Genomic DNA, 27,805 nt, shown 5'->3' with positions numbered 1-27,805 from the left:
TAACATGTTTATGAGACTTTTTTGTCTTAAAATGGTCAAATGAATCTGTGATTTTGGTTTGTACCTCCATTTTAGGAACAGCCTGTTCAAATAGTCATAAGTGTCATCTGAGAGAAATCATATCACCCTATTACTTTACTCAATCACACAAAAAAGTGATAAAAAGAGAAGTAATTAAGAAGACTAACTTCCTATATATTTCCTCAAGCCTCTTCCACAAATGAACACGGTGAAGGATCTACAAACAACATAGAAAAAAATTAATCACTCGTGAACATACAACAGTTAACTCAAACTGCAATATCACTACAAATTAACACAATGCGAAAGATCCGAATGCATAAATCGATTTCCATTCTTCAATTCCTCCACCATTGGTACCACCATCACTCAACCGTACCATGGACGGCGTAAAAATAACCAACACATCCTAACCGAACCTTGCATAACCAGCTTGAAATAGACGGTAGATGGTTGGTTATTTTATCCAGCAAAACAACACGCTCAGTCAGTTTGAAATCCACGAGCTTGGTAGACGCGTGTTGTACAAGAACACTTTCGTTTTTTATCTCGCTAGTGACTAACAGAGGTGAGTTAAAGTGTCTGCACTTCTTCTGTTTTTGGTTGCATTCCTTCGAGAAGATTATGGTTGCTCTTGGATTATTTTTTTCAGAGGTGTTGGGAAATAGTAGATTGATATGCTAATTCAGGTTTTATGAAAGAGTGAAGTGTCACAATCGATATGAATGCCATCCAGTAATCTGCTGTCGGCGAGTTTTGTTCTTTCACGTTTATTTATTATTTATTAGAACGATTTATATGATGGCTATGAGACCAAATAATTTTCAACTAAAGTATGAATTTCGCATATGCGATATTTGTGTTTTTTTATACCCTTCTGAAGACAAAAGTAATTTGCCAATACGTTGAAGACAATCAACAGCATTCAGTTTATGAATCACCCATTGCAAAATCATGAAACCAGATCAGGGTTGCTGGAAGCTAACTTTATTCAAACAAAAACATGTCCAAATTTTGATTTCCATTTTCTTTTCTATACGAATTTCCAAATTTTTCTTCACCAAATTTTGATTCACAATCTTCATTTTACTTGAAATTTCAAATGAAAGTTCTTTTTGATTTGCAATCATTTTGAAAATTTCCAGACAAATGAATAAACTTGTCAACAATGGAAACAAACAATGTCATCCTGATCTATAATTAATTTCAAATAGAAGTTTGTGCAAACAACTATAAGGTTTGAGTGGTTCACTTTGAAAAAAATGTTATTAGCAATTAATTGCTTGTTCAATGGAATATCTCGAATTTTGTGGTAGTTTATTCAACATTAGTATTTACAATGCAACTGATGACTCTTGCGTTTTAATACAGGTGCAATTACAAAATTCAGTATGATGCACGTGTAACAATGGAATTAAGACACAGCAATGTTGTCGACAATCTTCTTCGCGTTGCGCCTGCTTCAAAGGTTTTCTTATACACTTATAATCCCACATTCAGTGTAAAAACGAAAGTATTGTATATGTAGTTCAAAAGAATTAACACAAACCACATTTGCAACAGTAACTAAATCTCGATTCGATAATCCTTATCTATGTGATAGCTCGAAGTTATAACAGATACAAATACACCATTCTGACAAATTTCTTTACACATACCTATTTATCTAAGTGGAATAAGTGAATGAATTCATTGAGAAATATCCTCTGGTTAGAATCTGAAACAAATCATTGTATCGGGTCTGCATAGTACATTAGGTACTCATTTCCTTGTCTGGCATAGCTACTGTTCAATGTACCAATTTCCTCTTGAGAAATATTTGCTTAATGTTACAGCTACAATCTTCAAGTCTTTGAAGGTACAGATAGACCATTTACATTTGAATGAGAAAAAGACGGTTGATCTAACAATCTCCTTATTGAATACCTAGGTAACATGATTTCAGTGAATTTCATAAATTTAAAGAAACTGTCCATCTAGTACCAAACAGTGACGGTATACAAGATGTTCCTAAATTGGAGAAACAAACGAAAATAAAAGATTCCTCGGATCACTTTAAGGAGAAAAGCTCAGTTTACGAGATACAGGGTGTTGATATTTGACTTTTTTTCATATTATCATATCATCATATTCTCTTCATAAGATACTGATCTTAAATTTGGCATAGATATTTCTATTTGAAGTTTTCATCATGTGGTTTCGAATGCAAATCTACAGAGTAAGACTTTTCGGAAATAGAGCCCCCTTCTTTCCTCTTGAACAGGGTGTTAAACATTCATTTTTTCTCATAGCTGCTTCCCTGGTTGACCACTGGTAGTTTAGAAAAATGAAAAGAGAAACTTCGTTATAATACTATACTATTTGGCATCTTATAGTTTAGGTACTTATTAACCCAATCTGTAGAGATGATCAATGAAAAAGTAGAATTACAAGAAAAACCCTGTACCTCCAAAACAAAGCGTTTTCGAGTTCATGCGTATAGGACTCTTTTTTTCTCAAAATCATCCAAGAAATCTCTCATTTTTCTTTGTATCTCTAATTAAGGAACAACCTGTATGAGTGTTTGCTCTTTGGGTTCATTTAATTACCTATGTATCATAAACATTTTTATGGGAAATTGAAGATAATGGAACACATTGCATTCAATAATCATTATAATCCAACTATTGAACATGAGATCTTCTTTAATGAGCATTTTGCTTTTTCTTCTTTGAAGAAATGGAATTACCCAAAAAAACCTAGGTATCACTCTTACGTCTTTGGGATATCCATTATATTTCTGAGTATTTTATGGAAAAGTTTGCTTAATAAGCATATTTCAGCAACGTTTCAATGGGTAAGTTGGGGATAGTCAAATCCTTCAATAATGTAAGGTGGTAGGAGCTATAAATTTTTATATTATTACTTTACTGTATTTCTTAGATCTAAAAATACAAAACTATGAATGAATTCAGAACTAAGTATGTACCACTTTCTTTAATCCTAAATAAAAATTTATGCGAATTCATGTGTTCAATCATTGAGTAATTTGCATAATGATTGCAAAAAACTGTAGCTCCCAATGATTACTTCATTATAAATGTTATCGCGAATTTCAATATATAGGTACAATGTTCCAGTTCTGAATCTCAAATCTACTTTCATCCAAATCTAGTATGTCAGATTTATCAGACCGTTCAACTTTTTCGTGGTATTAGAAAAAAAAAGTTGGGAAATGTTTCGGGGAGTTTCGAAATGAGTGAATCATAAAAGTAGATCTTCGTACATTGATCTTTACCAATACAAGTGTGAAGGACAACTATGCATTTATTGAGGTTAGCATAGTCAGCAATGTTGATAACTGAAATCACAATTGGAGGCATTCAAGTCATTTTGCATCATCTAATGATATATTTTGAATTGAGGGCGATTGAAAAGATGAGTTGATTATTATTGTTTTTAAGTCTCTTCGATTAAGCTTCATCTTCTATGATTAATTATAGAGTTCGACGATAATGAAGATTTTGATCAAGGCGAAATGAACTGGAGAACAATAAAAAGTGAAGTATGGCTTCAGGTTTTCGAATAAAGAAACACGGAAATATTCAATGAAGATTAAAAAAAATATAGTTTTCTTCAGCATAACAAATAAATAATAGATAATAATATGCTACTTGTACATTTAATCACAACTCTCAGATGGGTATTCATTTTTGTAGCTGATTCAGGATGTTCCTTAATGTTAAACTTCATATGAAGATATGTCGTAACGTTATAAACTTTTTAGTAACATGGTGATTTCCGAAAAAGAAAACTTTTTTTTATAAGCACAATGATGCTATTGCAGATATGTCTATGAAATTTGGTACACTTTTGCACTCCATTAATATACATTTTGTAATGTACAAACGATTTCATTATATTTGTACCAGTGGCGTCTGTATGGGTTTTGCAGAAAAAATGGCATGTCACTGTTTTTCAAATTGAAAGTTATTTCTGGAATTCTCAATAATAAAATTGTTTGTATATCAGAAAATGTATTTTGATGCAGTGAAACCTTCACCATATTTCATAGGAATATAAGCAAATAGCATCATTTTGGTTACGAAAAAAAAAGATTTTGTTTCTGGAAATTTTAGCACTCCGTATCTTGAAAGTTAGCACGTTTACGGCATACGTTTAATTGAAGAAATATTAGCATAGCATAAGGAACAGCCTTTATATCCATTTTTTTATATTAGAATTTTCAATAAGTCGACCTTAATTATTATGAGGAGAATTTAAAAAGGTCAGTTCAAAAGATTTGGCTACGTTTTATTTTAGAGAGTGAGAAATTGAAACACAAAAGACCCGGAAAACATTATATTCTGTGTGATATAATAATAATTCCGTATATTCTGGTTTGAGTTTGAAAAAAATCGAATCTACCCAATTAATTTGATCATTTAATTTAATATTCGTTTCGCGAAATGAAAAAGGAAATTCTAATTCCTGTTAATATTAATATTTATATGAATATTCGAACATTTAAGTGGTAATGCTTGTTATGCTTAAACGTAAAGCATAAAGGTAATTGACCTGATTTGAGTGGATGATTTTCATGTTATAATTTTCAACAGGTGTTCAGAAACTGTTTCCTTTCATTTGCGAATTTGTCATTTTTAATCTGGCTTTTGGAAAAGCCATTCATACAATGGTTTGGAAATTTTGAGGAAAGGTTTAGTTATTTCGCCTACAATCTACAATAGCAGTTGATATCTTCAGAGGATTTTAGGTGGTAGATTTGAGCATGACTTTTTTTTTTTAACTATTCTGGTGTTCAATTTTTGGAAATGGTCCGAAATTATTCTACTCATAGGAGCTTTTGATTTGAAACTTGCAGCCATGCTGCATTTCTACGTGTTCTTCTGCGGTTTACTCCTATTATTGCACGAAGATACAATATTGAGATGGGGTCAAGTACGCGACCTTTAAGATCTTTTCACCATCGAAGATTGCCTGTGCAACAACTAACCAACACATCAAGAACTTAGACGTACCAAAGAATGGAACTTGCCAAAGATCACAGGAATATTGCTGTCATAACTCATAATTTGATTTATGCTGAAGCACGTTGAGGCTTTATGGCATTTGAAGAGATTGATTGTTCTCTCTCATCTTGGTCGAATTTATCACCATCGAAAATCATATCTTGAGCTTTCTCTTATAATGCAATTATTGTGAACTCACTACTGCATTCGTTAATTTTCCAACGAATTGAGCCATTACAGCAAATTTTCTACTAGACCATGATAATGAAAGCAATCGAATTTGTTGTTGACAATGACATAAATTGCTAATTCAACAAAATGCATGTATGGGAAAGAAACTGGGTTATTTTCAACCGTGAATTGCTTTGGTCTTGTTTATTGATGTGAGGATGGATTTTACGTTGAGGTCACTTTCATGAAACTCAATTTCAACGTTGCATTGATTTATTGCAATCCTGCTATGAAGCATAATATGAACTTATTAATAAATGAGAATCCGTGTTTTCTCTCTATTTTTTGGAGATCAACAGTAGTTCTTTGTGAACCTGTTATTACCTTACCATGATGCTCGCCTATACAGGGTGTCTCATTTAAAAGTGTCCACCCTCAATAACTGAACAACGAATCAGAATTTGTGAAAAAACTGACAGGTCAATTTTTGATGACAGGGGGACATGATCTGGGAAACAAAACTTGTTTCTACTAGCGACCCCTGGAGAGGGTTGCAACCCCATCAGGAATTTGAATAGGGAAAGTGGGTATTTTTGTAGCACAAATGTATGCATGGATTCAAATTTGTATAAACTTTCAGTTTGTGAATATTCACAAAGTTACAGTGATTTTTATGGAATTATGGTACAGATAAAATTAAATTAAACAGAGGTGTTCTAATTGATCGTATAATTTCTATTGACAGGAAAATATTTTTAGAAACAGTATCTATTAGTAAAAAGTTACCATAAATTCTCAAATTCCTCACCATTAGATTGCATGGAGCGATAAAATCGTGATTATCTTTTGTTCGAGGACGCAGCAAAAACAAACAATGAGGTGATTAAAAAGTGTTAAATGCCTTTTTTCTCTTCATGCTTATCAGAATCTGCCCTGTCAGGTGTAGGCAATACAATTATCAGTTCTCAATAAAAATTACAAAATGGTTCACACGTTGTGGGAGAGAAAGGAAATGTTGAAAATTTATTTCCAGAACAATGACTGTGCAAGGGCTACTGCAAGGATTTTAGAGATTTGTATCGCTGCATGCAATCTAATTCAAGAATTTGTGGTGAATTTTTACTAATAATGTTTTTTGAAAATATACGATCAATTAGAACATCTCTGTTTCTTTTAGTTTTATCGGTACCATAATTCCATAAAACACACCCTGTAACTTTGTGAATATTCACTTTATGGAACACACACTGCAGGTTCATATAAATTTGAAGACATGCATACATTTATGCTACAAAACTACCCACTTTCCCTATTATAATTCCTGATGGGGTTGCAACCCTCTCCAGGGGTTTGCTTGTAGAAACAAGCTTTGTATTCCAGATCATCATCCCCGGTCATCAAAAATCGACCTGTCTGAGTGTTTTCACAAATTCTGATTGGTTGTTGAGTTATTGAGAGTGGACACTTTCAAATGAGACAACCTGTATGTACTCCGCGAACATTACTTGATTTAATTTTTGGACTATGTTTTTTTTTTGTCTCTATTCAAGTTCGATTGCACAGTGAGGCAAATATTTCACCTAATCTTGAGCGTTTTTCACTGAACCACTTATAGGCATGTCTTTTTGATAAAGAATGGGTTAATCCTAGGACTGTTATAAAAACGCTTCGGTGAACGAAATTTCAGATTCTATGTTATATTCTATCGTGGTTTACTAGGAAGATCATGAACGCATATGAAATTGATAAATCAATATTCGACAATATTGATGTAATTCAATTATTGAAAACGCCATGCTAGTTGGCCCTGAATAAACTATTTATAAAATCTTTAAAATTTCATATCGAGCATAGCAGATATTATCTGGTCGATCGTGGTTTTCAATTTTCCGATAATTACTAGTTTTTTGTGAAAGTGACTACTTAGATATATTAATACGTTCCGATAGCAGTATTGAACTTTGGCGTATATTTCAAAATAATAACATTCTCAGATAACTGCAAATGAGTCATTGTCAGTTTAGAATTTGTTGTCTAAGTGAGTGGATATATTTCCTTATCATCACAAAACGAACGATATGGTGAGATAATTCAATACAGCTTGTACTTTTAGCAATATTTGTGAGGAGGATTTATGATAGAATGTCAGTGTTTCCTAAGGATTTAACATTTGTTACTCAATATGTCATCCATACAATCGAAGGTGTGCACAGCGCACAAATGAGTTGCTTCCTTCAACACAAGGAACTATACAATCATATATCAAGCATTAATAACATCCGTAAAGCCAAACTTGTTTTTAATAATGAGACTATTGTTTTACCACATTGTTCTTGAAACTAATATACAGGAGATATCAACTTAACCCTCACTATTAAGTTTCAATTGAGTTACCTAGCTGTGATATACAAGCTCTTAAAATGTGTATCAACCACTCATAACAGTTTGTATCCTATTTCATATTCATGTGATAATGATGATAATTATTGTCTAACTAACAGATATTTGTTTAAGTATTTTGAGTCTGCTATGTTTTGATCAGTAGGTTATTGACCATTCAGTATGAAATTTATATCTGTGTTAGGTTTATTTTTCACTTCATCTCATGATGGAACTGCAAATTTTTTCATTTCTTTTAATTGCTCAATCTACAAATTCTTTTTAGATCTCTTATTGTAGTCTTAGACCAGAAATACAGTGATTTCTTTTTGACTGGAAGGTTCTTTTGTGAATTCTTGATACTTTGTAGATAGCGAAATAATTGTTATTTATCTGATAAACAGTGGCAATAATGATATAAAGCTGAAACAATTCAATTTTGTCAACAATTTTCTGAATTAAGTGAATTCAGAAGAACAGGTCATGTTGGAGCACGATATTTATCGAACAAAATGATAATAATAATACTATTTATATAAAAATTGACCCATCAAATTTCACATGTGGAGTCAGTCGAAACATTTATGAGTATATCGCAAAGATAAATGTGGCCTCAAACTATTGAATATCGAATATTACAAGCCAATTTTTTCTCTGGAGAACATAGTTTCGTAGTTTTCAACTGTTTATATAAGTATTATTGATTTTCAGATTTGATCTAGATATTTTTTATTATTTACTTACTAACCTAGAAGAATAAATGATCGGTAAATTTAGTTCATGATCTTTTTTATTATGAAATATAATCCTACAAAACACCTGTGGGCTGTAAACAGTTACTTCACAGAGCAATTGATTCAGACATACTTGATTAATGCTGGAGGAAATCGATTATGTCGGCTGGTTTCTTTTTGCACTTAGTGAAAGACTTTCGCTTTCATTGAGATTGGCTGAGTTGATTTAATTGATTCATATTAAGTGAATTATTGTGTGAATTATTTAATCAAGCGAAAGAAGCAGACTAGGAACTTGATATGAATGCGTTGAATCCATATGACATTTCAATATGATAAGCGAAAAAATTGGTGGTCGTGACTTACGGAGCTTTTGATCTCTCGTTCACTCATGTGCCCTGAGAGACAACATAACTGTCTTCAGATATGTGTGGTATCCAAAGGCGCAATTGGCTTATGCATGAAAGATAACTTGACTTGAAAGCTTCAGACTTCACGTCAGTACTTTCCTTATTTTTTTCGATATTCTACTTGAATCTTCTATGGTCATAAAGACGGCTATACACACTATATTCAGCATGACTCTTGAAACGATTAATCTTTATATAGATTCGTAATCATTGAAATATTGGGTATTTCATTTGCAATATTCTTCTCCTTGATAATTCCATGGTTTTGATCTTGGTTTTGATGAAGTGACCAGCTTAAAAGTTTGCACGGAGCTTGAAACCCTTATTTCAAAGCTACAATTTATGATATGCATATGGTATATATGTATATATGTTATATATAAGGTGATTCTTTATCGATATTCTTATCGAATATATGGATATTTCTATGGATCTGTTCACGTGATTTAAAATGGAACCTCGCAAAACAATTGAAATTATACATATGGTATATAATATGTTATATATAAGGTGATTTTTTATCGATATTCTTATCGAATATATGGATATTTCTATGGATCTGTTCACGTGATTTAAAATGGAACCTCGCAAAAGAATTGAAATTATCATTTTACATCCAAATTTTAATGTTGATCGAATGTACAATTTTGAAATTATCAGGAAAACCAAATGTTTCAAATAAAACTATCCAACGAAGTATGAATTTTTCTTGAATCTCCGAAATTGGTCATTTTTTCTTTGTGATTGCAAATTCACGGGTGTACGATAGTAACCTTAAGGTGGAACCCCCCTCACAAATCTTTACTGACAATAAAGGTATATAGAGTGACACAAACTTTTCAAGGTTTGAATGAGCTAAAAAAATTCAATTTTGACGTTCGTTTTGAAAGTTATAAGTGATGACATTCAGTTGCAATTTGTTTTGTTTTTACCGCCTTTTCGTCACCCACAGGTGCAATTAAGGAATCGACGATAACAACCAACTTATCAACTGAAAGAAGTAATTTTCTTAATCGAGTACTTGATAAAGAGTAGATAATCATTTTAAACAAAAACACTTTTACTATTTGGAAACGAACAGTATGCATTTAGACATCTTATTACTTAAAATTCGTTGAAAAACTAGAACTCAATGATCTTCAAAAAATATTTACTCGTCTTGAAAAACTGATGCTTAGAAAAATATTCAGTTGGTCCGCTTCATGTGGATCAGCTAATATTTTACCAACGAACACATTTTCTTTATTTGAAACCAATTTAACTGAATTCGTATTGTGTACATTGTTCATCGAAAATTGAATGTGCTTGAGAATTACTGGTTCAAAGTATTATTCACATTTCAACAAGGTTTTTTTATTGCAGAGTACAGACATGCCATCTGGTAGCGATAATGATAATGAGGTCAAGTCACAACTCGACCTTGGCGATCCACCACAACACGTTTTGGATTGGGCTAAGGAAAATATCAGGGAAAATCCTGAAACACGAGATCAAGTTATACAAGAATTCAGGGACATGATATTTGGTGAGTGAATTCAGTAGATATACGATGGGAAAAAACAATGTATAGTCAATTCAATGGGTGTGAATAGCGAACTACATTTTCCCATTCATTATTTATTACAATGAATTTTTGAAAACATTGTTAAATTTCTCAGAATTTTATTTATTTAGAAGTTGATTTCTGTCTCACGAAATGACTTCCTCTCTCAGAAAACAACCTAATGTTGCGTAGTATTATTTATATAGGAGGAGTACACATGTTCCAATGAATGAATTGAATGCAAGGAGGTTCCAAAACGAAGTTTATATTTAAAAATCGATCAAGTAAAATAAGGCGTTTGTCGTAAAAATATTTATTAATTATGAAAATACGCTATTTGGAAATTTTCTTCTTAAAAATAATGTTGTCTAAATATCTACCCTCTCGTTCAGGATATTTATTCAAACTAACAGGCATTTCATATTTTGTTTTATCTGGGCCAGGGAAGATGGTTTACCAACGTAAAATTCAGTTCAGATTTAGGGAAATCCTAAAGGTAAAAGTCCATAGGCATCAAATCATTTTATCTTATAAACTGCTCGAAGTGACCACCATTGTTTCGGATACAAGCTTATTTTAAAGACATTGAATTTGAGTGTTCTTAGAAAATTTTCATTTACCTGTATCATGTACCTCTGCAAGAAACAACTTCGTGAGAAAATGAATACGATACATAATTTTGTTTTGGTTGAATTTGGGATGATAAAATTGTTTGATTTTTCATTTCTAGTATGTTTGTATTCCAAAAAGCGCAATTTTATTGAAAATGGTTAGTTTTTCCGGATTCAAACAAGTTGGGAATGCGAAAAATTCTTAATTTTTCTGATTTTACTAGTGGCGTAAAGAATAGGAAAGAAATTGTTGAAGTTGTAGCTTCTGCAAGGATTTGCAGAGCAAAAATTGACAGACCCGAAATTAAAACAGAAAATTTTTAATCGTAAACGAAAATTCTTTTATACCAGAAGTAATTCAATGGGATGAACGAACAAAAATGAATAGAACTTTCTGAATGCTGGTAAACCGGTAATTTCTTCACATAATTCATGTGGCCTAAAGTTTCTCATCAAAAATAATATTCTTGCTAATATTTGTCCAATTAATGCAAAATATTGAACATTCCTAAGGAATTCTTTCATAAATTAAGCTTAATTATTCAATTAGTCCTGAATCTTGGTCCTCAAACAACTTCATAAAATGATAATATGATCTTAGCTTCCATTTTGTTCCGAACGTTGCATTTAACACTCCCGCTAGGTAATTTGCTTTCACGATCTGATAATCTGCCAGTTGAATCTCTTATTATTATCGCCATTCGATTCTTAACTTTATTAAAAAGAGGCATCACATCCTACAGCTTATAAACATAGAAGAACCTGCTAGAAATATTTGGAAAATCTTATTAGTTTTTCAAGGCGAATCTTCTGTTTCAATTTGGCATCATAGTTTCGGGACGCCCTGTATAAACATTCTTTTGATACACCATGTATTTATATTTTATATATTTAAAACCATCACTAAATTTTCTCGTCCTTCATATTTTACAATTACTATTACTAAAACATGAACAATTGAGATCAAAGTTATTTTATGTTTGCGTTGACTAGGCGAGATATGGAAACTCTGGAATTTTCACCTTTGCGCATGCTCAACGCGTATTTTCATCTGGAAAAGCCAAGTTTTGTGTGAGAGCATCTACAGCTAGAGCTGAATATCCGACTCATATTGCATTAAAATCAGGTATAGTATATCCAAAGTCACTTGGAGGAAGCTGAATATTTCGATTGTACAAGGGTTGTTCAAGTGTCGAGAAGTTCTTTTGGGGCCAGTGAATTTATTGCCTAACAATACTTTCAAATAAACCCCGGTATTTAGCAGATCACGGTATCCACTTCAAAGGGACATCTATGGCCAAGCGTATTTATGGACTAGTTCAATTAACTTTGGATATACTACAGCAATTGTAGAAGTTGTAGCTTTAGCAAGAATGTGCAGACCAAAAATTGACAAACTCAAAATGGAAACCGTGAATTTTTGAATCGTAGATTGAAATTCTTTTTATACCAAAAGTACTCCAATAGGATAAACGAACGAAATTGAATAGAGCTTTCTAGAGGTTTCTTCACATAATTGAAATTGAAAATTTAAATTGAATTCATGTGGCCTTAAGTTTCTCATCAGAAATAATATGCTTGCTAATATTTGTCCAATGAATGCAAAATATTAATCATTCCTGCGGAATTCTTTAATAAAGTATGCTTAATTATTCAATTAGTCCAGAAACTTGGTCCTCAAACAACTTCATAAAACGATAATATGATCTAAGCTTCCATTCTTCTGCCAACGCTGCATTTAACACTCCCGCTAGGTAATTTTCTTTCACGATCTGATAATCTGCCGGTTGAATCTCTCATTATTATCGCTATTCGATTCTTAACTTTTAAAAAGAGGAATCACATAGGTACTACAGCTCATAAACATAGGAAAACCTGCTAGAAATATTTGGAGAATCTTATCTGTTTTTCAAGGCGAATCTTCTGTTTCAATTTGGCATCATAATTTCGGGACTCCCTGTATAAACTTTTTTTTTTTATACAACTTGTATTTATATTTTAAACATCTTGAACAATCATTCAATTTTCTCGTTCTTCACATTTCATAATTACTATTAGTAAAACATGAAAAAATGAGATCAAAGTTGTTTTATGTTTGCGTTGACTAGGCGAGATATTATATAAAAACTATTTGATTTTCACCTTTGCTCATGCTCAACGCGTATTTTTATCTGGAAGAGCCAAATTTTGTGTGGGACCAAGAAAGGCTAGAGATGAATATCTGCACCATATTTCATTAAAATCAGGTAACAATTGTAGAAATTATAGCTGTAGCAAAAATGTGCAGACCAAAAATTGACAGACTCGAAATTGAAACCGAAAATTTTTGAATTGTAGACTGAAATTCTTTTTATACCAGAAGTACTTCGATGGGACGAACGAACAAAATTGAATAGAGCTCTCTAGAGGTTTCTTCACATAATTCATGTGGCTTAAAGTTTCTCATCAGAAATAATATGCTTGCTAATATTTGTCCAATTAATGCGAAATATTAAACATTCCTGCCGAATTCTTTCATAAATTACGCTTAATTATTCAATTACTCCCGAAACTTGGTCCTCAAACAACTTCATAAAACGATAATATGATCTTAGCTTCCATTCTACTCCCAACGTTGCATTTAACACTCCCGCTAGGTAATTTATTTTCACGATCTGATAATCTGCCCGTATTATTATCGCAATTCGATTCTCAACTTTATTAAAAAGAGGCATCACATCCTACAGATCATAAACATAGCAGAATCTGCTAAAAATATTTCGAAAATCTTATTTGTTTTTCAGGGCGAATCTTCTGTTTCAATTTGGCATCATAGTTGCCTGTATAAAGATTCTTTTGATACACCTTGTATTTATATTTTATATATCTAAAACTAAATTTTCTCGTTCTTTGCATTTCACAATTACTATTGGTAAAACATGAAAAATTGAGATCAAAGTTATTTTATGTTTGCGTTGACTTGGCGAGATATGGATACTCTGGGATTTTCACCTTTGCGCATGCTCAACGCGTATTTTTTATCTGGAAATGCAAAATATTGTGTGGGAGCATCTACGGCTAGAGCTGAATATCTGCACCTTATTTCATTAAAATCAGGTAACAATTGTAGAGATTATAGCTTTAGCAAAAATGTGCAGACCAAAAATTGACAGACTCGAAATTAAAACCGAAAATTTTTGAATTGTAGACTGAAATTCTTTTTATACCAGAAGTACTTCTATGGGATGAACGAACAGAATTTGATAGAGCTTTCTAGAGGTTTCTTCACATAATTCATGTGGCCTAAAGTTTCTCATCAAAAATAATATGCTTGCTAATATTTGTCCAATTAATGCGAAATATTAAACATTCCTGCGGAATTCTTTCATAAATTATGCTTAATTATTCAATTAGTCCTGAAACTTGGTCCTCAAACAACTTCATAAAACGATAATATGAACTCCCATTCTACTCCTAACTCTGCATTTAACACTCCCGCTAGGTAATTTGCTTTCACGATCTGATAATCTGTCTGTTAAATCTCTTATTATTATCGCAATTCGATTCTTAACTTTATTAAAAAGAGGCATCACATCCTACAGCTCATAAACCTAGCAGAACCTGTAACTAGAACAATGAAAAACACAAACTTATCGCTAAGCGATTACCAGTGCGTTCTCGATTCAATGTTTATAATTATTATGAGTTGCAAGCTGATATAAAATTATTGCGTCGAATTAGTTCATTAGAACATTGCAACACCAGCTGGTTAAGTTCTTCGATTACATAATATTCAGATGTCTGCAATTTTTTCACCAAATTTCGGACAAGTAGAAGGAGAGATTATTTTATTGTTGTAAATGTTGCTTATTTCGATTAGCTTCTAGTGTTGTGGTGTCGGCTCAATTAATATTGGAATTGATTAATTATTGTTGCTTACGGTTACCCCATCACTTTTATTGTCATTATTCTTCAATGAAACTATACATTGTTCAATGTTTCTTGTTACATAAGTGGGTATAATTGTAAGACAAGTAATTAGATGACAAAACTGAATACACAGGAAATTCAATCTTTTTTTCAAAAATATATTAATCATACTTGAAAGCATAGAAGAACTTTTATTTTTTAGGGTAATTACGTTGCTCAGGAATTTACCGAGACTGATGAAAACACGATAGCGTAGTTAGAGTTTTTATCTAGTATCGTTTGATTGAGTTTGATTTCTAAAAAGATATCTAGTATAAAATTAAAAGATTATTCCATCTAAAATTAAGATCAAGGGCTTTTTGACTAAATAAATTCACGGTGCTAAATCCACCCTGCTTGGTTTATAATCATCAATAATAAACTTTTGGAATTTGTTCTAAAAACACAAATTTTACCCCTTCTAAAATTTTCAGTTTTGTAATATGTAGAATATAAAAGTCGAGAAAAAATGCTTTTGTTCGCCCTCTAGAGCTTTTCTCGGAAACTATGAGAGCCATTCACATGAAATTTGGTTCAAAAATCTTCTCCAATTGAGCTCAGGATAATGATGCATGAATTTCAAAGGCAAAAATTGATGGATTGAAATTCCAAAAAATTAATATATGTGTTCAACTTTGCTTCCGTCGTTTTGCAAAAGATGACTGTAGCGGTAAGTGGTAGATGAAACAAATAGATCGTAGATGTCATACAATAAGCTTAGGTATTTGCAAACATAACGCCATCCAAATATTAGTCGATTTGTGTATGCATCATGAAGTTATTCTCGATTAAACATGTCAGCTTACGAGCCAAATTCTCGTCATTTGCGGAAGATTTTGATTTTCTGCTTTATCATCAAGAAATCAATGTCTGAAGCTCAAAGAACGCTCTCAAATACCTACGGTGAGGCCGCTATCAGTGAAAAAACGTGCAGAGAGTCGTTTCACACAAGAACGGTGGCTTAGTCCAGCATGGCGGTGAAAGAGAGGTTTTCGAAGATGCAGAATTGGAGTCATTACTTGATCAAGACCCGTGCCAAAAGCAACAAGAATTGGCAGGATCTTTGGCAGTGACGCAACAAGACATTTCAAAACGGCTGAAAGTCATGCGAATGATTCAGAAACAAGGAAATTGGGTGTCGTACGAGTTGAAGTCGAGAGATGTTGAACGGCGTTTGTTTGCTTGTGAAAAGTTGCTGGCAAGACAAACACTGAAGGGATTTCTGAATCTCATTGTGACTGGAGACGAGAAATGGGTTCATTACGATAATCCCAAGCCCAGATAATCATGGGGATATCCCGACCATGCTTCCACTTCGACAGCCAAACCGAATATTCATAATATTCATATTATGAGTTCTTGAAACCGACTGTTCACCGGTGATCGTTATCGAACGCAATTAATGCATTTGAGACTAGCATTGAAAGACAAACTCCCGTAATACAAAGAGAGACATGATATTTACAGCATGATAATGCTCGACCTCTTGTTGCGAAAGTGGTCAAGACATACTTCGAAATGTTGAAATGCGAGGTCCTACCTCACTATATGTATTATCCAGACTTTGTTTCTTGGGACTATCACTTGTTTCGATCAATGGCACACGGCCTGGCTGACCAGCTCATCCAGTCTTATGAAGAAGTAAAAATTTAGATCGATTCGTGGATCGCTTCAAAATATGACCAGTTTTTTCAACGCGGGATTCGTACGTTGCCCGAAAGATGGAAGAAATTGTAATGTTATCAAATTAAATGACAGACGATGCTCAAACTCCGCGTTAGTAGAAGAGAAGACAGTTGTGGAAACAAAAAAATATTCAATCTCTCAAGGAAGTCTTTCTCGAAAGACTGTATCTTTATAGGTTCAGACTACAAATTTCAACAGCAAATTTTATTTGAAATTAATCTATTATTTGTATTGGTCTGTTGAAAATAAAATATAGAAGCTCTTCGATACGGAAGAACTCAGTTACAAGGCCAACAACCTACTATATTTTACTATAAAACGATATTATAATAGAATCCACTGTTAATTCGTATTCAAAGCCATTTTGAATATTCAGAATTTCAAATTAACTCCTATGTGAGAACAAAAAAAAACGCAAAAATTCAAGAAAAATCTCAAGGTATTCAACAATAAACCACGTAAGTGAAACAATGCACATTTTCTCACATGGGATGGTTATCCCTAAAAAAAATTCATTGGCATTTTATTCCTATGGGTCACTTTGTTTATGTGAAGTGAGTCAGCGCAAAAACACATTTACATATTTATTTATAATCGTTTATAAAAAAGAAGGCTATAAAATTCAAAAGTTGATGGGCATTCTTATTCCATCTCGTATCTAAAAAACAATAATTGAATAGAAGGCATTTTTATAGTCAATTTCATAGTAATTATTGTTACGAATATGGTGAATACAATGTGAAATATGATCAGGTGGTATTTGTGATAATTATAATATTAATTTTCTGATTGTGATTATCGGCTTCAATCAAGAGAGTGGTCGTCAGTACTTTCCAAATATCCAGTTATTCAATAAATCAGTTTTATGGTATGATCGTGATAAGTATCCAAATTATTTGGTTTATTCAAACAAAGCTGAGGTGATCTTATTAACGAGAGTTGAATGATCTCTGTTTCATGATAAGAAACAGCTACTGATTACTCATCCTAGATGATTCACCTACAGAGTAATTAAATTGTTAATTACCAACTTTGAAGTAGTATCAGAGCTAGTAATTAAGATATCTCTAGTGAAGTATTTATTTCATATGAGGTGTTTCTTAACTTTGAGGTGAATTTTCAGCGAAAATTTTTTTATAGAAAATTATGGACTAAAGCTTAAATTGGAAATGTGAAACCTAATAAGGTCACAGTGTGGCAATAAATTCTTTTTTTATTCAAAATCGAATTGGAAGATGAAGTTTGTCATTATGATTTCTCATAAGTATATGAAATGAAATAACTTCTTTTTTTTTTCAGAAAGAGGTGATTGTACGCCTCACAGAACAGATGATGAGTACCTTCTTCGATTTTTGCGATGCCGCAATTTCAGCTTGGAAGGAGCTCACAAACTGGTGAGTTTGAAACCAAATAAAGGGTTTTCCAATAAGAAGTTTGATTTTGATATTGAAAAAAAAATAGATTTTAAGACAAATTCATGCTACGGTTGCAGCAGCATATCCTCTTCATGAAATGAACCCTGACCAATTCGCATATTTGCGGCTGTATGTCCTTCATACTTCACGAATACCATCTTTAACGTCGTGAATCAATCTAAAGGTGTTAAATCACAAGATCTTGGTGACCGATTGTGATCAGCTATTCGAGAAATAACACGGACATGAAACTTTCTTGCAAAGTTGCAATTGTTTCTCTACTTGAGAAGCAAGTCTTGTTAGAAATGAATGTGCGCGAATTGCACCCTTGGAGACCACATTTGGCGCAACATACGCATAAATGAATGAGCGTTTATAAACTTTTGAAATGTCAGAGCATTTCTCATTTTTTTTATGAGGGGACCATTTCACCATTTTTCCTTAGATTCTTCCCGATTAGCCTGATCTCTGGGAATTTGAAGCTTCCTTATGTAATGTATGTCATATGGAGTTCTAGGGTAATCATAATAAAAATATCGAACATTGTATCAAAATAGAGTGATAATTTCTCCAAAATTCAATTTTTTTTTCAGTTATGCAATTACTATGAATTCAAGGATAACAACCCAGATTTCTTTGAGGGAATATCACTAGAAAATCTCGAAATATTGGGCCATGATGAAATAATAACAGTGCCACCTTACAGAGAACAGACAGGCAGGAGGATTTTGCTGTATAGAATGGGTAAGACCATATGAAATTCATAAAACTACAGTGAATTATTTCAGTTGATTCATCTCCACTTTGTAGATGATAAATCTTAAATTTATCGAGTCCTGAAATAATTCACAAAATCCAAACACATGAATAGATTGAGCATAAGAAACACCGAGAAAAAATTAGTAAACTTCAAGGTATTTCTGTTATGTCCAATCCAAAATTTGACAGTTTCCACACTTATTCAATCATACTTATCAACATAAAACATCATCACACACTACCATATAAACATACATTTTTTTCATACCCGTATAAAACAAAGATAAATAAATTAGTCTCACATATTATTATGAACAAATGCAATTTGTGATGATTGGAAACATTGTTACAAGCTGAAGCATCATTGATTAATATTTGATGTAACAGATTCAACAGCCGATTCACGTAATAGAATTTCATAATAATATCAATTGAAGTTGAAATTAGTTTGATGGTAAAATTTCAAGTGGCTGAGTAATTGAAGAACCATGTTCCACTAACTAGATAATAATATCGAAAAAATCTAAAGAGCGAGGTCGTTAAAGTACTGAGTTTATTGACGATAGAACATCAATTCTGAATTGGACGCCATTAGCATCCAGGCTGTAGTTGATTGAAGTAAATTCAATCAAATCAAATCAAAATTTATTGAAAAATATTCCAAAAATATTATGACATCATTAGGTATTTTGATCGATTACTTGATGGTATGAAATTATTCAAGTTCACTGTGAACTGAATTAACTCCAATCTCATCCACGCGATTTTTTCTAAGCGTTCAACAGACGTTTCGACAACTATGTGGTCAACATCAAACACTACAGGTAACTAATTTTTGAGGTACGGTGTTCCATCTCGACCCAATGATGAAATCATCAGTATGGCAACTCAGAGGTCCCTGCCTTATACACCTACCATCTTCATAACGAACGTGGTGATTTTTCCGTAAAACGGTTGGGTTTATATGAAATCCTATTCATACAGAAATGCTGAAACTCGTGGGCTTTCCTTTTTTTAGGATTCATTTTCATGTGTATTTTTTAACGTAATTTCATCACACATTACATTTTCGCTCAATCCATTCAATTTCGCATTCGTCAACATATAATTGTCCTACTATGAATTTTTATTGAGACGTTTCCAGCAAGACTAGCTGTCAATAATAAATCCAGTTACACTTTAACACAACTTTAAGCAGTTGTTACTCAAACTTGACACACACAATTTGTAAGTATAGTTTTATCGAATGATTTTACGTATTTTTGAGTATGTATTTTGTTGTATTGTACCGTAGATTTGCTTGTGATCTAACCGATCTAACAATAACTTGATTTTGCACTTTGTATCCTTAGTTTCGTTATGTGTCTGCTCGGTAAAGGTCCAAGTGGGCATATAAGCAACAAATAGCAAATGACCATAATCAAATAACACTATTAGTTTGAAGTATAATTATTTAGAATGGAACATGCTGCTGATAGTGCTGGAAAAAATAAAAATTAGGAAATCACTCACCTGAAGTCAGAAGCTACTGTTACCTGTTATTTGTTATGTGTTATTCGTTATTTGATGCTACATAAATGCACACTGAGCTGCCTCCAAATATGCGTAATTTGAATTGCGCGTTCTCCTTGCTTGCTTCAGTCCACTAAAGGAATTCCCTTGATCTTGCCACAAATTGAAGACTTCGCCATTCGGGTTACACATATTTGGTAGCGTCTTTACTACATTCAGATTCGAGCGAATTCAAGTTAACGTAGGCTGGGATACATATATGTCTTTAATTTCGAGCAGAGACTGCACGTAATGAATTTGTTTAACATAGTAGCATTTTGTGGCACGTTATGAAATAGCAACGGGTCCACTAACAAACGTCTTTAATTTGGTTTATGATCTGACAGGTGAATGGGACCCTGAAAAAATAACCGTAGATGAGATTTTCCAGGCCACTTTAGTGGTTTTGGAGTTGGCTATATTGGAACCTCGTGCTCAAATCATGGGAGGAATATGTATCTTCGATTTGGGCGGTTTGACTGTGAATCAAGCATGGTACATGACTCCCAGTGTGGCCAAGAAGATGATCCAGATAATGGTGGTAAGTAATTTCAAGAAGATCGAAAACCGTTGGGAGTCTTGCTTCAATATCTCGATTTTATAATAGAAGTAAATAAAACGAGTAACCTCAAAGTTTTACCGAAGAACTATTGAAGCCAGGTTTCCTGAAACATTTGGCTCAAACTTTGTGATGTTAGTGACAATACAGATTTTTTCTTTATACTGTAATTCGAAAGCATAACTTGTTAGTTCAGCAGAAATAATAACAAACAACTTAAAATGTATGAAGAGGGCGTCATGCTTAGTTCCCAAATTTCATGTTCCTAAGAGATGTTAAACAATTCAACTCACCATAAAAGTCATACCAGGTGTGAATTTTCGAAAATGGTAATTCTCCATAGTGAGGAGAAATTTGTTTAAATCACCTTTTTACACACATAGTTCTTTTTGAGGATAGTAAATTCCTGAGGTTAAAAGAAATACTTTTCCCTTTATCATTCTTTTCGATTCGGCTCAATTGAAAAGATACTGGCTGTTGAATATCCATAAAAAAAATCATTTTTCAGTTATATCTCTCAAATGGTTCTATCCAAGGAATTGATTTTTGGGATATGGTTTCTCATTGATATGATGAATATTTTCCCAATACAAAATTTCATCTTTATCTTTTTTGTGACTATTATAGATTCCAAAAAAAAATGCCAGAAGTAGTTTGAACGCTCACTGAGGCATATTTGACCATTTTGAAAAAAAAATTATTCCTCACATTTTAAAAAAAAAAAATTAACTCTGAAATTCAAAAAATTTTGAGGTCTGGCTAAATGCAACACATTTTTTAAATATAGTAGCTCATTGTATATCTTATTATTGGAAAAATTTTAGTGTGCAAATTTCCAGGATTGGCAGCGAGGGTGGAATTGTCCATTATGAAAATTTAAAATGGCTATATATTTCCATCTGTGCTGAATCGGAAATAAAAAGTATGAAAATTTTGTAATTTTCCGCTCTCAACATATCATGAAAACCATATAAAATGTTCGCCATTCAAAAAACTTGACCTTTACTCAATATTTTTCGACCTTTTCTAATTTCTATTCGATTCTTTCTTTTTTAATCTCATATACCGAGAGATATTTTTCATCTGACACATAAATTGCAATTTTTCGACAAGGAACAGTAATTTAATTTTTTTTATGTGAGCTGAGAATGCGTATAGGTAGAAGCCTGTAAAATAGCAGCATTTTTTCATGAATCACCCTATATCTCTGAGATAAACCTTATAGGACATTTTAACCCCCTATCCTCATTCAATATGAGGTACTCTATCTCCACTGTGTATATTTGTTTTAATATTCTCATGTAACAATTCCAAATATTGAATACCTTTTATACGGCATTATCAAATGCAAATATTTGATGTCTATAAAGATCGAAAGTGTGAAATACATTAATTCTGGTCGGTGTCTCAGTCACTCTAGTCAATTTCGAAATAGGAAGGAGACTGCTAATTCTAAAATCTAAATCATTCTCGATATGACTCTGCAATAAAAAACTCATCTGGAAGTAATCATAGAACTATGTATAGGTCAAACCGAAGTACGGAACTTTCACTGTGTTAAATTGGATGAAAAATCATCACTTAATGTATGTTATAACTATGTTTGGTTATGAAATATTTAAAATATATGGTCAGGGCACCATTTATCAATGCATTTTTAGCGCGGTAATGAACGTTGCAACAGATTGGATTCATTTTGACGTTTCTATTGGTAAATGGTAATTAAGCCAAATCATAGATATCCATCTATATCTACCCATAGCTTATATCTTGAGGCCTTTCCATTCACTTCAAAAAAATTGATTCTTTCCATTGAAAATTTTTCTGGAAGCTTCAGTTTCATTGGTTTTCAATGAATTTTGATATAATCAAAATTGGTCAAAATATTTTATTCATATCTGCTCTATATACATAGCTGAATAATTTGAGCGGATACAAGAATTTGTTGAATATTGATCAGCAGCATACTTTAACAAACTTTAACCCGATATTTCATATAACTTGTTCACAACTACTTAATATTACATTTTCTTTTGAGACAGAGCAATACAAAAAATCATCAACTTCAAACAACAAAGCATGTGTTGATTTAATCTCAGTATTAGCAGAGGAAATGTAAACAGGGCATCATACATTTCAACGTATGATACAAGAGCACAGATAAAAACCTCAGCAAAAACTTTGTCTCCCCGTATAGGTGTAATGACTGGTTTGTGTTTACGTTTACAGAATAAGTTGACAAATTTATATTGAAGGGCTTCCTCTTCATCCAAATAAAATTTTCTCCATCCTTTCTCTTCACCAACGATTGACGATTTTATAATTATATCCTAAAACAAAAAAAATAAGAACCAGAAGGGAATACTAAATATGAGTTTCCATTATATTGATTTGAAGTTATAAATTTATATATATATATATATATATTTATAAATTGGACAAGTATTCACCAAGTGGTCAATGGTTTCTTCCACACCACACTCACATAGTGGGCTATCAATAGAATTCCATTTGAAGAGCATACTATTACAACGACTATGATCAGTACTAAGTCGATTTAAAATACACCAAATTTTCATAGGAAGATTGATAGAACTTTTTCTGAACGATCAACGATAAGACTTTTGTTGAAGACATTACAAGAATTCCATTCCGAACGCCAAATTTCCTTGAAGGAAGGTTTAATCCAGAAAGGTTTGCGTGACTTTAATCTGGCAGTTCTAGCATCTGGGAGGTAAGATACAATTGGAAATAAGTTCGGGTATAAAGGAAAATTTTTACCAACATTTCTTGACTGACACCTATCTTCGAATATGGGTCGAAAAAATATGTGATAGCACTGGTAACCAATCTAGAAGTGTAGATCTAATAGTTCCACTGATAATTCCCATAGAAACGTTAAGCTGTGCATCAATTTAATTTCATGAGCACTATTGACCCAAACAGAACAACAGTAAGCAGAAAAAACCATGGTCAAGGCTGCCGTACGAAGAGTGCTGTCATAAGCACCCTATGAAGAACCAGCTGATTTTTGAAGGATTTTATCTCTCGCCTTTCAAAGTGAAACTTAAAATTCAAAGAAGAATCAAGTTTAATTCCAAGATATTTGGGAGAATAATTATGATTCAAAACTGAATTATTGAAAGTTACTTTCAATTTTACATATTATTTTTGTTGATTATTCGCGTGAAAACAAGATAATTCTGTTTTATTTGGATGACGGGATAAGCGCCACTCAAAAAAATAGTTTTCCGTATTTTTTAGATCTTCATTTGAAGTATTTTTCATAATTCCGAAATCAGAATGACGAAGCGAAAGAGTAATATCATCGGCATAGATGAATTTCCAGATAAGGTAGCAGGGATGTCACACAACTATAAACTAAAAAGTATGGGAAACGAAACCGGTCCCTGCAGAAGTCCTTTATTCAACGTTCTGAAACTACTACTTTTGTTATCAACAAAAACACGAAGTCTTCTATCAGATAACATTTTTCGATCAAACGAATCATTTTTCCGCAGCTCAAATGATTATGTAACTACTCTATGAAATTTATGAATATATCATAGTAAAAAATCTATCATCTGTTTTCAGACGTCCTTCCCAGTAAAAGTGCATGCCATGCATATAGTCAACCAATCATTCGTGTTCGACATGGTCTTCAACATCTTCAAGCCGTTCATCAACGAAAGGATGAAATCCAGGATATTCTTCCATGGCGATAATAGGGAGAGTCTTCACAAACACATCGATCCCAAATACCTCCCAAAACGATATGGTGGCGTTCATCCAGACTATCCCCAAAAAGAATGGTTCGAAGGTTTCCAGAGAGACAAGAAGATCGTCTGGGAAATGAAGACACAAGGATATGCGGTTGAAGAAGAATCATAAAAAAACTGTTTTTCACATTTAGGACAAGAGTGTTCAATCCTTATACCATTGTGATATTTTGTTTAAACTGTTAGTACATCAGGTTACCTCAATGTGTAGACCACTTCGAAAATATTTTTCGACTCCTTCATCGGTTTGGTTTAAAATAAAATTTTCTATAGTTGTTTGAATTTGCATTATGCTATTTTTGATTATACTAATCGTTGATTAACAGTAGTTCTAGTGCCTCACTAATTTTATTACGAGTTTGCATGTTCAGGACTGAGTCAGAACTGGCAAGCGTACCATCAACCTGTAAGTGTCGTAGACTAAGATTTATCATCTCGATATCATTCACGTTCATTATTCACTTCCTCATCATCATCTTCATCCACTTCAAGCAATATACGTGTTTTTTAGGTGTGAACATTTTTAGGTAATTGGGACCCTGAGAAAGTTACAATTAATGAACTGTTTCAAGCAAGTCTGGTAATAATGGAGGTTGGAGCGTTGGAACCAATGAACCAGATACTTGGAGGAATTTGTATTTGGGATCTTGAGGGAGTTTCTCTAGGTCAGGCTTGGTACTTAACACCCAGCATCGCGTACAAGATGATGGAAATAATGACGGTGAGTAGAAATACTAGGAAATATAGGAAATGGAAGACTCTTAGAGAGGTAACAAGAGGATGAACAGCTAGTTCGTTGGCCATCTATTTCACAAATCACCAAATTATTGTCAAATCAAAAGTTTCCAGTTTCCTATAAAACTACTCCACTCTCATTAGGCCAATTGAAAAGTCCCCGTTCTGATTAACAGATGGCGGTGGTATAGTATTAAATCCATATGATTTTCAGTTAGTACCAACTACCAACCTTCAAACGAAACGTGTCAAAATTTACAGCAATCCGACCATAAGTTTGTGAGATATATTATGAGTGTAGCTACTTCTGTTATTTGAAGAAAGATGAAAAAAAAGAATTTCGTGTGCTGATAAAATATTGCTTTTTGAAGGGATAAAATACAGTTGAAGCGAAATCTTGGCTTGATGAAGAGTTTCCGGGGTCTGCACCAGGAAAACTAACCATCATTGATTGGTATGTTAATTTTAAACGTGGTGAAATGAGCTCCGAAGACGGCGAACGCTGTAGACGCCCAAAAGAGGCTGTCACCGACGAAAAATCAAGAAAGTTCACAAAATAATTTTGAATGACCATAAGGTGAAGTTGATCAAGATAGCAGACATTGTGAAGATATCATCTGAACGTGTACATCATATCATTCACGAATATTTGTACATGAGAAAGCTGTGTGTGCAAAATGGGTGCAATGCGAGTTCACAATCGATCAGAAGAAACAACGTGTTATTGATTCTGAGCAGTGTTTGGAGCTGTTTAAGTGCAATAAAACTGAATTTTTTCGTCGATATGTGACAATGGTTGACACATGGCTCCGTCATTTCACACCGGAGTTCAATCGACAGTCAGCTGAGTGGACTGCACACGATGAACCGAATCCAAAGCGAGGAAAAACATAACAATCAGTTGGCAAGGTTATGGCAAGAGTATTTTGGGATGCGCAGGGTATAATATTCATTGATTACCTCCAAAAGGGCCAGACCATCAACAGCGATTATTATATCGATTATTATATATTGGATCATTTGAAGTATGAAATCTCTAAACAACGGCCCCATTTGAACAAAAAAAGGGGCTGTTCCATCGAGACAATGCGCTGTATCACATAACAATGAAAACAATGTCAGAATTGCATGAATTGTGCTTCAAACTGCTTGTTCATTTATTGTATTAGCCAGATCTGGCCCCCAGCGACCTTTTTCTGTTCTCAGACCTCAAAAGAATGATCGCTGGATATAAATTTAGCGCCAATGAAGAATTAATCGCAGAAACTGAGGCCTATTTTGAAACGAAAGATAAATCGTACTACAAAAATGGTATCGAAATGTTGGAAGATCGCTTTAATCGCTGTATCGCCCTCGAAGGCAACTATGTTGGATAATAAAATCGAATTTTGCCAAAAACATTTGTCTTACAATGGTAGACAGGGGACTTGTCAATTGGCCTGTTGTACTTAAACTACTAATTAATATACTAATATTTCCAGTCTCACCCTATCTCTAATCTACTCTATAACTATTGAAAGTTTCAATATAATATGAAATACGACTTTTGAAATTCAAACTCAATTAAATTCTTCTTTTAGTCAGCTTTCCCGATGAAAATCCACGCCTTTCACATCGTCAATCAGAATTGGCTGTTCGACATGGGGTATAATATTTTCAAGCCCTTCATAACCAGTGACAAAATGTTGGAAAGGTTGCATATTCACGGAAGGAATTATGAAGAATTACACAAACACATCGACCCAAAATACTTACCAAAAAAGTATGGTGGTGAACTGGAAGAATACAACAGTTTTTACGACTGGTACGTAACTGTAAGGAAGGAAGTCAAAGTGTTGAGGGAACTGAAAAGTCTAGGATATTCTGATGAGGTTGAAGAAGCCAAACTTGATGAAGAGACCAGGAAAGCTATTAATGTTCCATTTCACTAGATGCAGACTTATGTATTTTTATTAATCCTAATATGTTTAAGACTGTACCTGTTATTGTGATTTCAATTAATAATTTTTTTAAAGTTTGACTACCTGTGGTGATTAAGTTTTTTTTTATCAAGTATTAAATTTATTTGAGAAGTACAAATAATCATTGTTTATTAACTCTGAACTTACCTTCAATTAGGCGTTAATTTGGATGCTGATGAGAAAACATTGTCTTCAAGAATATCAATGTATTATTATAACATAAGAGATTCTTATTCATATTACCACTGAATACGAAAAAAAATATTCACAGAAGTTTTAACTTGCTAGAAAATAAGACGAAATAGAAATTCGACTCCCAAATAATTCAAAATCAGAATATATTATCCCCAATATATCTACAGCGAGGGAAAATCGAATCTAGTTTGTTATTTGCACCAAGTTGGGGTTTAGCAGGAGATGGAAATGTGTATTTGAATACGATTTTCCATTAACTCTGATGGATTTGGAAAAGGCGCTTACTTCAGTGAAATACCACCCGGAGGCCTAAATATGGAGTGGGGTATCATTTAAACC

The 27,805-nt window shown here is 33.0% G+C and overlaps 1 protein-coding gene across 3 annotated transcripts; it reads left to right on the top strand.

Moving 5' to 3' along the window:
* Window positions 1-435: 435 nt before the first annotated feature.
* Window positions 436-27,392, top strand: LOC123677601 (alpha-tocopherol transfer protein-like). 3 transcript variants are annotated; one of them, XM_045614225.1, is made up of 6 exons: window positions 436-589; window positions 10,087-10,249; window positions 17,812-17,906; window positions 18,521-18,671; window positions 25,103-25,296; window positions 26,891-27,392. In XM_045614225.1, the coding sequence occupies exons 2-6, from the start codon at window positions 10,096-10,098 to the stop codon at window positions 27,239-27,241; spliced, it is 945 nt and encodes a 314-aa protein (XP_045470181.1). In that variant the 5' UTR covers window positions 436-589; window positions 10,087-10,095; the 3' UTR covers window positions 27,242-27,392. The 3 variants fall into 3 exon arrangements, with proteins under 3 accessions (XP_045470181.1, XP_045470182.1, XP_045470180.1); XM_045614226.1 differs by lacking the exons at window positions 436-589; window positions 25,103-25,296; window positions 26,891-27,392 and adding exons at window positions 7,137-7,282; window positions 20,585-20,778; window positions 24,391-24,857; XM_045614224.1 differs by lacking the exon at window positions 436-589 and adding an exon at window positions 7,138-7,282.
* Window positions 27,393-27,805: the final 413 nt, after the last annotated feature.

Source organism: Harmonia axyridis, chromosome 4 (assembly GCF_914767665.1).
Source record: "Harmonia axyridis chromosome 4, icHarAxyr1.1, whole genome shotgun sequence".
Taxonomy (NCBI): domain Eukaryota; kingdom Metazoa; phylum Arthropoda; class Insecta; order Coleoptera; family Coccinellidae; genus Harmonia; species Harmonia axyridis.
This window is presented reverse-complemented; position numbering and strand designations above follow the sequence as displayed.

Coding starts and splice junctions, on each gene's coding strand:
- LOC123677601 (XM_045614224.1), top strand. Junction 18,672..25,102: donor GATTTTGCTGTATAGAATGG/GTAAGACCATAT, acceptor GAACATTTTTAG/GTAATTGGGACCCTGAGAAA. Junction 25,297..26,890: donor AGATGATGGAAATAATGACG/GTGAGTAGAAAT, acceptor TTCTTCTTTTAG/TCAGCTTTCCCGATGAAAAT.